Source organism: Dermochelys coriacea, chromosome 12 (assembly GCF_009764565.3).
Source record: "Dermochelys coriacea isolate rDerCor1 chromosome 12, rDerCor1.pri.v4, whole genome shotgun sequence".
Taxonomy (NCBI): Eukaryota; Metazoa; Chordata; order Testudines; family Dermochelyidae; genus Dermochelys; species Dermochelys coriacea.
In genome coordinates this window covers 5,556,873-5,574,582 of record NC_050079.1, presented here as the reverse complement: position 1 = coordinate 5,574,582, position 17,710 = coordinate 5,556,873, and the positions used below count along the sequence as shown (strand labels likewise).

Below are 17,710 nucleotides of genomic sequence, written 5' to 3'. Positions count from 1 at the left end.
GGAAGACAGGCAAGATTCCAGGGGACTGGAAGAGGGCAAATATAGTGCTAATCTATAAAAAGAGGAAAAAGGACAACACAAGGAATTACAGACCAGTCAGCTTAACTTCAGTCCGGTATGATAATGGAGCAGATAATCAAGAAATCAGTTTGCACATACCTAGAAGACAATAAGGTGATAAGTAACAGTCAGCGTGGATTTGTCAAGAACAAATCACATCAAACCAAACTAAGAACTTTCTTTGACAGAGTGACAAGCTTTATGGATGGGGGACGGTGGGGAGCAGTAGAACTGGCCACCAGTTCTCACTCAAGTTTTGCCAGTGGGGTTTGAATTCACAGTGGAATTCTGAAAGCTGGCATGGATTCTGGTATCACTGCATGGAAACCCCGCATTATAGTCCCTCTGCTGAAGTCTCTTGTTGAGCTTACATCATTCTAGCTTACATCATTCTTCACTGACAATAGTCAAATCACCTGCTACGATCAGAGTTCTCTCTTGTAAGACCAAATCTTTTGGTCTTTATTTTGCGGTGAGGAAGAGAGCTGTACCCTGGTAGACTGCAGTCTAGGTCCAATTGCCCTGGACTTAGTTGCGTTACCTCAGGCAGCTCCCTTCCCCTCTCTGCTGTGCCTCACTTTTCCACTCTGCAAATGGAGGGTGATGACAAATCTATAAAGTACTCTGGGAGCTGGTGATGAAGTTTGTTGTGTCATAAGGAGAAAGTGTCATTCAGTCTTTGCAGCAACAGGAATAGAATCTCCACAAAGGAGATTCTGAGACTGGGATGTGGGTTCTTCTAATCGTTAATGGCAGAAGTGCTTTTGTAGTTTTCAGGCAGTTTGTATCAGGTGGCACAGCGATAAGATGTTAGCTTCAGAACACATCTCTGTCATTCAGAAGCTACTAAAGCTGGCCATCCCATTTTGGAGTCAAGAATTGTAAACAGTGATTCTCTGTCTGTGATTCTGTAGGAGAGAAATTTTACTTTAAACTCCTGGAATTTCTTCATTCCAAACAGAACGCTGTGTTACATCCGAGCACGTTTTTCCACCTGCTTGACTTGAGGTTCTGAAAGTGCCTGGCTGGCCTTTTGGTCCCATCTGCCATTTGTGACCAAACCCACTTCTCCCCATAGGTGAGGCTCCACAGAGTTCCACCTTGACATCAAACTCTACTAGCACCTTCAAAGAAATGACGATATTAGTCTGCCTCAAATGCCTTGTGACATTCTTCACTCTTATCCGTTCTGAACAACCATAGCGCTGGGTTTTGATTTGTGGGATTTTTACTGTAGACAGAAGTTTTCCAGTTAATGAAGTAACCCAGGCTCACTAGGATCTCAGCAGTGACTTGTGACATTCTTAGTAACTCTATTTTCTCTGGTAGAGGCCTTAGAGGCTAATCTCTATGATGTACTTGTGAGAAAACCCTTCTTTCCCAGAAACACAGACCCTTCAAACCACTGCAGGCACTAGGTCTCTCAAATGAGCTGCCTCATTTACACCTGTAATAAGTATTTCATCCAGGCAGCCACTAGAACTCTGTCACATTGGGTCCTTTCTGTGCAAAACCACAGCCAGAATGTTGGCCACCTCGTCCGGCAGCCTGTTATAATGGCCAATCCCATATGAGAATGCATTACAAGATTTTTAGATTCTTTGTGTGCCATCTGCTGGTGAACTTGAAACAAACATGTGGCCCATTCCTGCTCTCTCTGATGGGAGCAGCAGCATCGGCTCACCTAGCTTGGGGAACTTTTGTTCTAAGTCCAGCCAGATATTCCCAATTACCTTATAGTCCCCACAGCCAGAGACATGGCTAGCCTATACTGAAACATACTCTCTGGTGCTGCCCACTCCAAATATTCCATAGGTGACTGGGCACTTTGGCTCACCAGCTCCTGGGTCAGAGCTTACACACGTTAACTTTGGCCCAGTTGTCCCAGCCTCATAGAAAGGCCAGCACAGGGTGAACACTGTGGCAGATCTAAGACGAATGTTCAAGGACATCAGATAGTGTATTTGCCTTTGTCTGATTCAGCATAAGCCCGTTAGCCAGTAACTGATCAATGATGGACCTGTTACAATGAGAACATAAAGAAAAGGAGTACCCGTGGCACCTTAGAGACTAACAAATTTATTAGAGCATAAGCTTTCGTGAGCTGTAGCTCACGAAAGCTTATGCTCTAATAAATTTGTTAGTCTCTAAGGTGCCACGGGTACTCCTTTTCTTTTTGCGAATACAGACTAACACGGCTGCTACTCTGAAAATGAGAACATAGTAATACTGTTCACCCTAGTATTCTTCCTTTACCTCAATTTCCCCACCTGCCACTTTCTTTACATTCTCCGGGTACGTGGAAATGACTTTTTGAGGCCTAACTCATGAACACGTGGGGTTATTCCCTGTGCTATGAACTATGCAGAGTCAGGGGGCAATATGGGAAGTGCCCCAAGTGGAGGATTTGGGTCTGTCCTTCTCAAACAGCCATGCATGCACCAGTGCACGGCCCAACCTCACACAAGCAAAGAACTCCTCCAGTGCCCTCTGGCACTTGTGCCAGTGGCTACACCTAGACCAGAGCCAGAATACAATGCCGGAGGAAGGAAGTCCTCTGCTCATTCAGATTTTGCTTCTGTTTTAATATTTATTTCTTATTCACTGTGCGTGTTACGGTCCCAAACCAGCAGATTCCCCTGCAGGGACTGCTGCCTTGAGCCCCACTTTTATCCGTACTATCTTCCATATCTCTTGGTCTCCAGTTTAGGAGCAATAAGGGCCGAGACATGCAGGCTGAGTTCCCTTTGGCCTTGCCTCTGATGAGGCACCCACATGGCAGGACTTACTACTGGGGAATAAGGGAGGAACATACCCTCGTGGCACATTTATAAAGATTGGTTTGGGGACCGAAGGAGATTTGTGTGGGATGCTCTGGGCTCTTGATGATGTTTGTCTCTCCTATGCTCTTCTTCAATGGAGGGGCTGCTCTCTGAAGCCTGCAGGGACATGCTATTTTAACACCTTCATAAAGGGAAAAGCAGTTTCTCGGGGAAAACGAGACTACCAAGTGTGACCCTAAGAGCCCCTCACTGGCGACTGGCAAAGGGTTTCACTGTTCTGTAACAGTAACTCCTGACAGACCTCACAATCTCCCCAGCCCTAGTACATGGCTTACATAGTATTTATCCATACCAGTGGGGTCTTCAAAGAAAGCCAGGGTCACATTGGCCATTAACATTGTTGTGACATATACGTACGAATACCATGTACGATGTTTTGTGTTCATGTGCATACACCGAAAATACATTCCTAAGAAAGTCTGAATCAAGGGAGGGTTGAAAAACAGGTTTTGGCCAGACAAAGGATATATGTTCACCTCTTTGCCTCGGGTCACATGTAAATGAAGCATTGTACGTCCCTTTATCCTGGGGATGAAATAATGAATTTTGGGGGCTATAAGGAGAAGGCAAAAGGAAACCTCTTTGTCCTGCACCTGAGGAAGGAACTGGACAGTGTGATCGCATTCATGAAAACAGGATGCCAACCTGCCCTGGTTGGAAGCACTGTGAAGGACATACAGGTGAGGTAAGGCTCCCTTTAGACAGGTGGTTAGGCTGTAAAAGTTAGGTTTAGTCTCTAGAAAGCGTGTATGGGTTTTGTTTTATATGTAACCTTTCTGTTTTCGTTATCCTTACTCAGTATCTCTTAAATCTTTATCTTTGATAAAAAACTTATTGTTTTCACTATAAATATATTTCAGTGCTGTGATGTTATATAGGCTCTGATCCTCAGTTGACTCAAACAAGCTGGTGTGTATGCTGTCCCCTTGGGGATAGCAAACCTGGTATTTCTGTGAGTAATCAGTGACAGGGGCTGGATATTAAAGGGGAATGCTTCAAAGGGGTTCATGAACTGGGGTGCACCTACTATTAAGGCAAAGTAAGGGCTGATATAACCCCATGATTGTGTGGGTGGCTAGCAGGCTAGTGGCATCAGGGAACTGATATCCCTTTAAGCACCTGCAAGTCTCTGACTGCAGGCAGGGGGGTGACCAGGGGACTGACAGTACTAGGAATTCCAAGAAAACATCACACCGAGGCCCTAGGAGCCACATGGATCAAGCATAATTGTGTAAGGCCATTTTTCAGAGCATTGTCTTCCACTCTTTGGGTCTGGCTCTCCTCGACCGTCATAAGCTCCACTGGCTACAGTCGGGTCACAGGCCAGTAATGACCATGGGTCTCTCTTGCACAGCTTTCTCCAATACAGCCAGGCTCAGCTGAGTAAATGAGGGTTGGAACTTTCAGCACGATAGTCCACATCTTTCTGTGGGCGAGCTCACCACACCACTGAGCGCGTCAGATGGGAAAAGGAACTAGAGAGGCAAAGTTGTTACTTCAACTAATGGCGATTTATTGGAAATCCCGTGTTGAACAAGCAATGGTTTGACAGACACTGCAATACAAAGGGAATGATAACAGTAAAACATATTCTGATTAAAAGAACCAACAGCAAACCCACCGGGGTGTCCCAAAACATCAGTGCCCAGTGACGCACTAGGTGAACTCAGCACTTTGGACTGCAGTGATGGCTGGAGCAGCATGGCACTTACAGTTAAGGTTGCCGGACCATTTCCATTAAAAACCTCCTCTTGCCACTGCTTCAGGGTGAAGCTTTTCTGGTTGGAAAGTCAAAACTTGCCATAGTCCTTAGTGAGGAGAAGTGCCTTTCAGTTTTCCAGCAAAAAATCAACTTCAATTCAGCTGAGGGATGAGGCTGTAATGATACTTTGCACCTATGCTGCACCTGCTCTAGGAGTCTCTGTGTTTCACAGAAAAGCAGAACTGGACTGCATATGCGTGTGGAATTCCAAGTCCTACAAAAAACACTGTGAGCCAGGTTTCATTCAACGTGCAAGTGTGAACGGAATGAAATGGCACTCTGCCTTAACCGATAGGATATTTTGAGATTAATTCCAAGAGCCTTGCTTTCTGAGCTCTTGTGTTGGTCTAGCCAAACTGTCTAGATAAAAAAGGAGTACTTGTGGCACCTTAGAGACTAACAAATTTATTTGAGCATAAGCTTTCGTGAGCCACAGCTCACTTCATCGGATGCATTTGGTGGAAAATACAGTCGGGAGATTTATATACACACACAGAGAATATGAAACAATGGGTTTTATCATACACATTGTAAAGAGAGTGATCACTTAAGATGAGCTATTATCAGCAGGAAGGAGGAAAACCTTTTGTGGTGGTAATCAAGGTGGGCCATTACCAGCAGTTAACAAGAACATCTGAGGAACAGTGGGGGGTGGGGTGGGGAGAGAAATAACATGGGGAAATACGCTTGAATTGAGACTGGGAGTGGATGGGTCATTACATAAAGTAAAACTAAGTTAATTGTATCCAGTTTGCAAATTAATTCCAATTCAGCAGTCTCTCATTGCTGTCTGTTTTTGAAGTTTTTTTTGTTGAAGGATAGCCACTCTCAGGTCTGTAATCGTGTGACCGGAGAGATTGAAGTGTTCTCCGACTGGTTTTTGAATGTTATAATTCTTGATGTCTGATTTGTGTCCATTTATTCTTTTACGTAGAGACTGTCCAGTTTGACCAATGTACATGGCAGAGGGGCATTGCTGGTACATGATGGCATATATCACATTGGTAGATGCGCAGGTGAACGAGCCTCTGATAGTGTGGCTGATGTGATTAGGCCCTATGATGGTGTCCCCTGAATAGATATGTGGACAGAGTTGACAACGGGCTTTGTTGCAAGGATAAGTTCCTGGGTTAGTGGTTCTGTTGTGTGGTGTGTGGTTGCTGGTGAGTATTTGCTTCAGGTTGGGGGGCTGTCTGTAAGCAAGGACTGGCCTGTCTCCCAAGATCTGTGAGAGTGATGGGTCGTCCTTCAGGATAGGTTGTAGATCCTTGATGATGCATTGGAGAGGTTTTAGTTGGGGGCTGAAGGTGATGGCTAGTGGCGTTCTGTTCTTTTCTTTGTTGGGCCTGTCCTGTAGTAGGTGACTTCTGGGTACTCTTCTGGCTCTGTCAATCTGTTTCTTCACTTCAGCAGGTGGGTATTGTAGTCGTAAGAATTCATGATAGAGATCTTGTAGGTGTTTGTCTCTGTCTGAGGGGTTGGAGCAAATGCAGTTATATCGTAGAGCTTGGCTGTAGACAATGGATCGTGTGGTGTGATCTGGGTGAAAGCTAGAGGCATGTAGGTAGGAATAGCGGTCAGTAGGTTTCCGATATAGGGTGGTGTTTACGTGACCATTAGCACCGTAGTGTCCAGGAAGTGGATCTCTTGTGTGGACTGGTCCAGGCTGAGGTTGATGGTGGATGGAAATTGTTGAAATCCTGGTGGAATTCCTCAAGTGCTTCTTTTCCATGGGTCCAGATGATGAAGATGTCATCAATGTAGCGCAAGTAGAGTAGGGGCATTAGGGGACAAAAGCTGAGGAAGCGTTGTTCTAAGTCAGCCATAAAAATGTTGGCATATTGTGGGGCCATGCGGGTACCCATTGCAGTGCCACTGACTTGAACATATACATTGTCCCCAAATGTGAAATAGTTATGGGTGAGGACAAAGTCACAAAGTTCAGTCACCAGGTTTGCCGTGACATTATCGGGGATACTGTTCCTGACAGCTTGTAGTCCATCTTTGTGTGGAATGTTGGTGTAGAGGCTTCTACATCCATAGTGGCTAGGCTGGTGTTTTCAGGAAGATCACTGATGGACTGTAGTTTCCTCAGGAAGTTAGTGGTGTCTCGAAGATAGCTGGGAGTGCTGGTAGCGTAGGGCCTGAGGAGGGAGTCTACATAGCCAGACAACCCTGCTGTCAGGGTGCCAATGCCTGAGATGATGGGATGTCCAGGATTTCCAGGTTTATGGATCTTGGGTAGCAGATAGAATACCCCAGGTCGGGGTTCCAGTGTGTCTGTGCGGATTTGTTCTTGTGCTTTTTCAGGGAGTTTCTTGAGCAAATGCTGTAGTTTCTTTTGGTAACTCTCAGTGGGATCAGAGGGTAATGGCTTGTAGAAAGTGGTGTTGGAGAGCTGCCTCGTAGCCTCTTGTTCATATTCCGACCTATTCATGATGACGACAGTACCTCCTTTGTCAGCCTTTTTGATTATGATGTCAGAGTTGTTTCTGAGGCTGTGGATGGCATTGTGTTCTCCACGGCTGAGGTTATGGGGCAAGTGATGCTGCTTTTCCACAATTTCAGCTCGTGCACGTCGGAAGTTTGCATTTGGAGAGGAAGATGACGTCCCCCACCCCACCCCCCACTGTTCCTCAGACGTTCTTGTTAACTGCTGGAAATGGCCCACCTTGATTATCACTACAAAAGGTTTTCCCCCTTCCCCCCCGCTGGTAATAGCTCATCTTAAGCGATCACTCTCCTTACAGTGTGTATGATAAAACCCATTGTTTCATGTTCTCTGTGTGTGTATATAAATCTCCCCACTGTATTTTCCACCAAATGATTCCGATGAAGTGAGCTGTAGCTCATGAAAGCTTATGCTCAAATAAATTTGTTCGTCTCTAAGGTGCCACAAGTACTCCTTTTCTTTTTTGCGAATACAGACTAACACAGCTGCTACTCTGAAACCTGTCTAGATAAAAGAACCTTAAGGTTACAAAGTGGAACACTCACAAGTTTCGAAATGCCAAAGTTACGGTTGCCCAAGTAACCTTAATTTTGACCCATATATGCATATGCGTTATAGTACTACAATGCAGTCTTTAATTACATGATCACACGCTATTGTTTCCCCCAGGAGTCCTATCACATTCAGTGCACAGGATGGATGGGGCTCCGGGAATGAAGCAAGGGTCCCATGGATCCCTGACTTGTTCTAATCCAAATTTGTTACTGCAGGATAAATCTGAAGTAAATCCATTAAAGTCAACGAGCTTCAAATCTGCACCAGCCTCGCTGAGAGCAGAATCTACTTCAGGAGTGCAGGCGGGACAGTGTGCTGTCATGAGGCTGGGCTGCACTCATTTAATAGAATAAAAATCATTTGTTGCAGAATGAGAGTGAAAAAAAGTTCCTGGAACTTGCACAGAGAAAAGGGTTCATTTCAGTTTGGTTTGGCCACAAGTGTGCACCCTACTAAGTTATTTAAAAATAAATGTAGCAACTTCCTTCTTACACTGTGCAATGTCCAACCTGCACACTGATTCAGGACAGCACTTTAAGCATGTTAAATAGGACTTATGCATGTCCTTAAGTGCTGCCCTCACTAGGGATGTTTTCCTGAATCGGGGCTTGAATGAACCTGTGGTCCTGCAGAAATAGTAGCATGTTGTTGTAAAGACTGCCTGATCCCCCACTGTCTTCCCTGTATGTCATCATTGACACCTATGCTAAATGGCTGTAAAACACTCTCACGGGGTGAGGGGATAGTTCTGATCTGGCAATGTTTCACTCCACTTTGTATTTATTTTGCACATGTCTACGTGGTTAGACAAGGTGGAGGGCAGTGCAAGGTCAGAACCTATATTATAATGTATATGTACAAGAGGGCCGAGTTAAGGGTGCACGTGCAAACTTATTGTAGCTATTTCCTGATTTTTAAGGGATTCACTTTGGAACCTTAACATCATTTAACCAAGTTTCTGTCTGATAATCCAGTGTCTCATGCCAGGTCTGTGAGATGGTGAGGGTGTGTTCCACAGCAACACATCACATTGCTCGCTGGGGCTGAGGTCGAGGTAAGATCGGCCAGAGTTAAATGGAATGGAGCCAGAGGACACTGTATCACCAAGGTTGGCCCCCTGCTGCCCATGTAGGGATGTCCCGGTTCAATGCCAGGTGCAGTGTCCTTCTAAGGAAACTTGGTGCCCGCAGTGCAGCTGTTGACTCTGACGCCAGACTGAGTCCTAGCCTGCTCTCCTGCCCATCTGGTGTCCAGTGCACTGTCCAGACATACACCATATCTCTGACAATTATGATCCATTGTTTTTGTAGGGGGAACTGAGCATGACATTCTCTCATCAGCCTGCAGATCTCCATTGTCAGGCCATCAACAAATGCACAATCCTCCGCTGGCAGGGAGGGGCTGGGCAAGGTGCATATGTGCTGTCTTGTCACTCACAGTTGCTCCTGTATGAAGAAAACAAGGAGGATTGAATTTAGAGCATTAAATCCTGATAATGTGCAGGAGAATACAACACAGGAGAATCCTCCCCACCCAGGATCAATGTTCCCCTGTTCTAAAAAGAACTGCTTTCCCCCCGGCTGGGCAGCCTACGGTAGAACAAGAGCTCACCTCTGTGCAAATCTTCTTCGCCTGCTGAATTCCCTGTTGTTGGCTGAGCAGCTGCAGCTCACACCTTTTCTGGATCAAAAAGCGTGACTTCTCCACAAAACCCAGGGCACCGTGGCAAATCCTTGTTATCTGAGCCCAGGATGGCTCTGGCTGGGCATAAACTTTCATGGGTAAAAAACCCTACTTCTTCAAATGCATGGAATGAAAATTACAGATGCAGGCATAAATATACTGACACATGAAGAGAAGGGAGTTACCTTTCAAGTGGGGAACCATTGTTGACAAGGCCAATTCAATCAGGGTGGATGTGGGGTGGGAGGAGGAGATACTCCACTGACCCCTTGTGACCTGTGTATGCCTCCTACACCCTGCCGGAGTGGCATATAGGGCTGGAATCCCACACTTTCTGCTCATAACCTTAACTGTCCAATTCAAAAGGGAAGGGTATTGGGATGCCAGAGAACTGGGTGATGTGTCACCAGCATTCCTCGCTGTTTCTAGAAAACAGCTAGTCAATCAGAGCCATTTGAAACCACCTTGGTTATCGAACAGCACAAAGATACTTCCTTTGACCAATGCACCAGGGACTAAAATCAAGAGCGAAGCCTTCTTTGGTACTCCATGTTCTGGGTATGTAGCAAAGGGCCGCTGTTACCTGTAAAGATGTGCTGGGGAGTTATTGACTGCTGAGGGCTAGAAGGCAGGACACAATTCTAGATACTAACATGTCTGAGTTTATTTTGTCAGGAGTCCTGGCTGATCAGTCCCCAAGGGGGTGGGGGAGAATCCCTGCTTTCTGTAGACTGTATAGAACTGTCCCTACCTCTGGCCCCTATCCTGGAAAGTTTGGGCCACATGAGATTTTTTCCAAGGTGAGGAACCACAGAACAGTGGGAGGATCACAGAAGTGTTAACAAAGCAGGGCTAATAACCGAGTCACCAGCTCTCACAATTTCTTCGAGTGATGGGATTTCAGCCAGCCTGGAGCCAGTCGGCAATGCTGCATGAAGCTCCACCTCACTACAAATTTCATCCCTGCCTGAGAGAAACCCTCCTCTGACTGGCTGCCTTCCCCATTGCCCCACCTCCTGGGCAGGAGCAGCCAATCAGGGCTGATGCAGGAAGCAGCCAAGGATATTTCACCACCTCACCCTTCAGGAGCTGAGAGGAGGCTTGCAGCTCAGGTGGTGGCTTGAGTCCAAGCCTGCCCAGCTCTGAGCTCAGGTGGTTAGCCCATGCTGCAGTGTACAGCCTGCTATTTTTAGCCTGCTGTCTTGAGCAGAGCTACCTCGAGTCTGCCTGTGGGGGCTGGGAGGCAGACTCCCAGCTGCAGGGTAGACACACCCAGTCAATCCTGTCTCTCATACACCAACGGTCTCCATGGGCAAGGCCAGCACAGCGCAGAATGGAACCTGACTGAAGCCACCTCACACATCAAAGACCACTTTAGCTGTATTTCATAAAAGTGCAATACTCACCACTATAGGCACGGAGTGGGCGCATCTAGAAGAGTCCTGGGCAGTGTGGGGAGGTCTCTACAAGCTCTCACAACATCACCTCCTCCCTGAGCCAGAACAGAGCCAGACAGGGTTAGGGTCTACAGCCTGAACCATCCTGAAGGAAGTCTTTAATACTCAGTATCAATTGTAGTGCAAAAAGACTTACCAGTGGAATGCTGCTCGACATGTACCTGTGGTACTCTGCCTTCCCAGATCAGTATATCCCTTCATGCCCAGGGACAGTGGGAGGATGGGAGCTGCGCCCTCGCTGCTCTGGCAGCCACTACCATGGCTTGACCCATGCAGCCCATTAGAGTTCTCTGCAGTCAGCTTCTCACTGGCCAGGGCAGGGGTGAGGGTGGTGAGAAGCCACCAGCTATATTGGAGTGATTGCTCCTGAAGTAACTAACTCAATCTGGCTTTGCAAATGCTAATCTAAACACTCACAAGTGCTTGGTCCAAAATTTAAACCCAGACTTTGCTCTGGTTTAGTCTAGTTAGCATTTGCAAAGGTGTTAACTGCCAATCACCTTGAGTTCCAGCAGGCCCAAACTCCGGTTTAGACACAACCTAAGTGTGGAGGAGCCCCCTTTGCAGCCCACTTGCAGTCCATCACTGTGGAGTCAGACCAGGCTGTTGGGTGAGGCTGAGCTCTGGCTCTAAGACACTATCAGTGGTGCTTCATCAACACTTCTTACTGTGTATACTATTGCTATTGAATGCAGCTCCCCAGGAGACTCCAGAATTGCAGGTGGGGATCTGGCTGGGGACAGGAAGCTAGAGGAAACTGTAATTGTGTCCGCACCATGTTAGTTCCCTGCTTCCTGGCTTTCAAGTACTTGAATTTTCACTACAACATTCTGATCATGTTTTAAATTAAATGGTGTGGCTGAGATTCTGTGCTGCCGCTGGTGGAGACCCAGCATGCCTGGCCCAGGCCAAAGGAAGGGTGGCCTCCTGATTCTGATCTGTTCTGGGAGCACTCCCCACCCCACTCAGGCAACCCTGGGGGCTTCTTTAAGTTATGGCAGCCTCGCCAGGAATACCCCAGCAGGCTAAAGCAATGAGCAATATGGCCCCACCCTGACTCCACCTCAGTTGTTGGAGGGGTGCCAATGTAGGACTATCTAAGGCAGAGTAATGCAGTGCCTGCACTGGGGGTGGGAAGAGGAGATACTCCACTGACCCCCTGCGAGCTGCATATGCCTCCTACATCCTGCCGGAGTGGCATATAGAGCTGGAATCCTACACTGTCTGTTCACAACCTTAACTGTCCAATTCTATAGGGAAGGGGAGTGGGATGCCAGAGAACTGGGTGATGTGAGGAGCTCCTAAACTCTGCAGCTATGAAAACATACTACTTCAGTTAAAACCCATCTTGGCAAAGAGGACACGAGCTTGTGGAATCTCTGTTCTCCTTTTCACTATCTGGAAAAAGGGGCTGAATAATACTTGCTTCCACTAGGTCAAAAGGTGATTTTTAGTTGGTTGTGTTTTTTTACAGGGTGTGGGTGATTAGTGAACCAATGGTTCAATTTGTGTTGGATGTTCATGTGGAGTCGATAGGAATCTTCTAAGTAAAGACATTACCTCTTTGGATCAAACGGCAGAGGTCTATGCAGTGGTGCTAGGAGTCCTGGCTTGACACCCTGCTCTGACGAACAAGGACAGAGAAATGAGCTTGGAGTATATTGTCTTGAGAAGTAGTAAGAGAAAGGACTGGATCCAAAAGACACATAGCTCATTGCCTTCAGGAAATGTAACTCCTAAAACCACCAACAGTGTGAGCTAGTTGGTTTGTGATGTGCTTATATGTCTGAAAAACTTGGTCACTGCAGTGACAGAGACATTGGACAGATTAATCTGCAGGACAGTTCATCTTTTAGACCTGCTTGCCTTGGGTGTGTGTAAATGTCACACACATTGGGCTTGTTCCAGGTCCTGTGGTCAAAAGCATGGTAAGGCAATCCAAGGCCTACTCCGTTCTGCTACTGGTAAGTACAGCATTCACTAAGGAGTGAGAGTAAATCTTATCTTGCCCAATCACATTCTTGATGGTTGGCCAATGCCAAACAGAGGAATGGGAGTCATGTCTAATCCAAACGCCTCTTACGCCCCAATCTTCAACACCAAGCTACATACTGCCTGATCAGCTATGTAGCAAACATTCTTGACAGACCAGGAGGAACTCTAGCACGTAAAGACCCTGTCAGCTGGCTACACCCTTCAATCAGCCTATGCAGATGTCCGCACAATCAAATGCTGCTGTTGGTCTGCACATTCTTTATAAAATATTACAAACTGTTTGAATTTCACCCCAGAAGTGAGATAAAGCTCACCAATGTTATCTCTAGGGGAACATGCAGCAGTGAGAGGGGTGTTACTTCATTTAGAGCTCGGTAAAATATTTTTAGGTGAGCAGTGTCATTTCCGCATATTGGAACATGAATTACATTCGTAACGTCACATCCTAAAGTTAACAGTCAGCCCCACTGAACAAACCCCAGCCAAAACTTGTATTTATTGAAATGAGTTTCCTCCTGCAGTGCTTTCATGCCCCTGCCCCTTGATGCTGAAGTTGCTTCTTTTCTCTCTAATTTCCAACCCGTTCCAGGTGAGCTGCAGCTCACTGCCCTCCCCCCCAACAATCTCATGCAGTGGTGCAGCTCTGTCACACTGACATTTCTCCAGCTTCATAGAATCATAGAATATCAGGGTTGGAAGGGACCTCAGGAGGTCATCTAGTCCAACCCCCCCGCTCAAAGCAGGACCAATCCCCAACTAAATCATCCCAGCCAGGGCTTTGTCAAGCCTGACCTTAAAAACTTCTAAGGAAGGAGATTCCACCACCTCCTTAGGTAATGCATTCCAGTGCTTCACCACCCTCCTAGTGAAAAAGTTTTTCCTAATATCCAACCTAAACCTCCCTCACTGCAACTAGAGACCATTACTCCTTGTTCTGTCATCTGCTACCACTGAGAACAGTCTAGATTCATCCTCTTTGGAACCCCCTTTCAAGTAGTTGAAAGCAGCTATCAAATCCCTCATTCTTCTCTTCCACAGACTAAACAATCCCAGTTCCCTCAGCCTCTCCTCATAAGTCATGTGTTCCAGTCCCCTAATCATTTTTCTTGCCCTCCGCTGGACTCTTTCCAATTTTTCCACATCCTTCTTGTAGTGTAGGGCCCAAAACTGGACACAGTACTCCAGATGAGGCCTCACCAATGTCGAATAGAGGGGAATGATCACATCCCTCGATCTGCTGGCAATGCCCCTACTTATACATCCCAAAATGCCATTGCCCTTCTTAGCAACAAGGGCACACTGTTGAATCATATCCAGCTTCTCATCCACTGTAACCCCTAGGGTCCTTTTCTGCAGAGTGACGCACGAGCCTGACCACTTGCTAACCGATATTAATTACAGCTTCACAGATGAAACACATGACCGTAACATATTACATTGAGTGGGCCCTGGTGACTAAAGATAGCAGATCTTCATATGTTTTGTATACGGCATGTATGATAAAATATACAGGATCAGCTATAATGGGCCAGGTTCTTGGGCCCAGTCAAGCTGTGCTCAGTGCAGGACTCAGAGTGGGGTAAAGACAAAAGCAGCTTTATGCCATCTTGGTACATGACCAATTCCAGGGCTTCCAGAGGGCAGATTCTGACCCCTGGCACAAATTATGGCAGTAAGGGCTGCCCATGTATGTCCTGCTCTGTAATGGCCCCAAAGAGGCTCTTAGCAATCTCTAGCCACACTCTCTCCTCTCTTCCTGCATGCCTGCTCTTGAGTTCCCAGTACGACACTGTGGCCCAAAGGGCTAATGTGAACCGTGGATGTGTAAACAGGGAAATCTCAAGAAGAAAAAGGAGATTATTTTACCTTGTATTTAGCATTGAAGCGACTGCTGCTGGAATAGTGTATTCAGTTCTGGTATCCCTAGTTCAAAAAGAATGTTGAAAAACTAGAGAGGGGTTTATAAAAGACCCACAAGAATGATTAAAGGATTGGAAACCATGCCTCATAGCAATAGGCAAGGAGCTCAGTCTATTTAGCTTACCAAACAGAAGGTCAAGGGGTGACTTGATTACAGTCTAAGTACCTATATAAGGAACAGAAATTTGACAGAAGGCTCTTCAATCTAACAGATAAAATCATAACAATGGCTGGAAGCTGAAGCCAGACAAACCCAGACTAGAAATTAAGGCTCAAATTTTTAAAAGTGAGAGTAATTAAGCATTGGAACAACTTACTATAGATTGTGGTGGATTCTCCATCACTAGAAATTTTTAAATTAATATTGGATGTTTGATTTCAGGAATTAAATTTTAGAAAAAACTTAATTTCTGGAATCAAACAGGAATTAATTCAGGGAACTTCTCTGGCCTGCGTTATACAGGTCAGATGAGATGATCACAGTGGTCCTTTCTGTCCTTAAAAATCTGTGAATCTATGCTTGCTACAGTATGGGGCCCAGAGGGAGTGGTGCAGAGCTGAGCTAGCATTATGGCAGCTGAATCCTCAGTAGTCCTTTGAGGGCAGCTTTCTGCACCCTGTGAGCCATGAATGGAGCTCAAGATGGGCCAGTATTGGCTACATTTGGTTAGATCTTTGGCTCCAATATTTAATATGATGAGGAGCTGTATAAATTAAGATAAATGTGTATTGTTTTTTGCACGTTTTACAGCTGCCACTGGGCTCAGTGGTGCTCTGGTATAACTCCACTGTAGTCAAGACAAAGGTGCTTGCTTCCATGAGAACTAGATTTAGTCCACAAAGGGTGAAAACTCAACTTGGTAACACTGTGTTTTGGAATCAACAAGTTTGATTTATGTAGAGTTACTCTGGATATCACTTTTACGCCAAAATGCCTTGAGTCTTTCTTATGCCACATTCCTAGAACTGGTTGTGCTACAGTTTGTTAACATCTTCCTGGTTCTGAAGTGCTCAGAAGTGAAAACAATATTTCCAGCTGCAGACACCAGAGCCATATAGAGAAGTGCTATTAAAACCCTGCTACTCTAGGTGAAACTCCCGCAGCACAAAATTACATCAGATATGTTTGCAGTCACTTCATGTTGCAAGCTCATACATAACTCACTGGCCACTCTCACTGCTGGGTTCTAAGAATCATGGGTTCCCAAATTTCTTCCTCTCAACCAATAGCCATTTTTAATTTTGGCTTTGTCGGTACACATCACACTTCTGAGTCCATCTCTTCATTTCCCTATTAATCTGTGCTACCAGTGGTTGCGGTGAAGGTGCTTCATAAACAAAACGAAGACAATTATTACCTCTCCCACACAGCCCTCCTTCTGCATGTACTTCCGGATAATAGACCAGATTTGGCATTTGCTCAGCAGTCTTCCACCAGTGGTCACTTCAAAGCGCTCATAAGAGCCGTACTTCTCCAGGACGGCATGAATGATCCCAGTTGCCTGCCACATACACATAAAAGAGAGTCAGCCTTTCCCCAAGCTACCTTCTACAGTTTCAAGTGCAGCCTCCATAGCTATACTTAGATCTCCTTGGGCTATGTCCAGTTAAAGGAATACCTGATAAAAGAATGAAATGGTTGACCACTTTTGATACACAAAGACATTGTATAGTTTTGTATGTTATCTGATAAAGGAATAACAGATAGATAAGAGTTGGTTGGGAATTTTTCAACAATTTTTTTTGGTTTTTGGTCAGAAAATGCCGATTCTTTTGGAAGGTTTCTCGGATCCAGGATGGAATTTCTGGTCAAAACCAGAGAGAAAGCATGCTTCTAGAATAGTCAGTAGCCCCCTGTAGTTAGGGCACTCACCTGGGATGAGAGAGACCCAGGTTCAAGTCTGATTCAGAGCAGGGATTTGAACCTGGGTCTCTCACATCCACGGTGAGTGCCTAATATCAGTGGGCAAGTGACTATAACGGGTCTCCCGTGCCCTCCAACATATTTTCATGAAAAATGGCTCAGGTTCATCCTGCATTAGAAAGGAAACAAATTCAATCACAAATGGAATTGTGTTGCAGCCAATAGACAAAAAACATCAGGATGTGTGGTACCTGCCACCCCCCTCACTCTAGAGCATGACTAACTATTTAGTGTCCTTCTGATATGCTAGTCCCGAGCCTTGGCCACACAAGTCTTTTAAATTTATTGGTCTTTGGAAGTAATGTCTTCACAGCTTAACAGCTTAGGCATCGTTTTTTTAGCTCCCTGGAAATGCTTACCAGGAGATTATTTAGGGAATGCTTACCAGGAGGTTGCCTTCTTGCTAGTTTCCAAACAGCCCTGCTCCAGTATTAAATTAAGTCAACTCACGCACACAGTGAACAATCCAATCACTCAATATAGCCCTACCGTAACTATCCCAATAACCAGCTCATCTGTAGTATTCAGAAGTTATTATAGATCAGCCCCATGCCCTTCACTTTTAGTTCTCCCACTTGTAGATCTCAAAGCAGTTGAACAGACACAAATAGCCCCACTTTACAGACAGCATATCCAAGCACCCACATATGAAGTGTTTTTGCTCAAGCAATGTCATCTGGTGGATCAGCTATGGGTCTATTAATGCAGTGATCTTGGTTCTGTTCTCAGCTCTGCCATAAATTTTGACTTTGTGCAAACCACAGGCCACAAGGCTGCTGATGTATCTCAGTCTCAAGGATACATCTGCACTCCAAAATAAACCCCACGGCAACAAGTAGACTGAGCAGCACACTTGGCCTTACGGGGCTTGCACTCTGAGGCTAAAAATAGATGTTTATTCATTCCTGCTCAAATGGGAACATGGGCTCGGAGACCCTCTCCCCTTCCCTGGTTTCAGAGCCTGGTCTCTAGAACGAGCAGGAACATCTATGAACATTTGAACATCATGGGTGAGGTTTTTCATAGGAGTGGGAGGGTGAGATTCTGTGGCCTGCACTG

At 45.8% G+C, this 17,710-nt stretch overlaps 1 protein-coding gene and 1 long non-coding RNA gene across 5 annotated transcripts in view; both read right to left on the bottom strand.

The window, feature by feature from the left end:
* Window positions 1-17,710, bottom strand: part of KIAA0895L (KIAA0895 like) — a 49,401-nt gene that overhangs the window by 14,747 nt on the left and 16,944 nt on the right. For all 4 annotated transcript variants that reach the window (XM_038367809.2, XM_043494738.1, XM_043494739.1 and 1 more), the window contains one exon: window positions 16,086-16,229. In XM_038367809.2, coding sequence (XP_038223737.1) covers window positions 16,086-16,229 — 144 coding nt within the window. The remainder of the gene's footprint in view (window positions 1-16,085; window positions 16,230-17,710) is intronic.
* Window positions 4,396-9,435, bottom strand: LOC122456234. Its single transcript, XR_006274996.1, has 3 exons — window positions 9,284-9,435; window positions 7,618-9,117; window positions 4,396-5,021 (listed from the first exon to the last, which is right to left on the bottom strand). It is a non-coding gene; the product is annotated as an uncharacterized LOC122456234 (long non-coding RNA).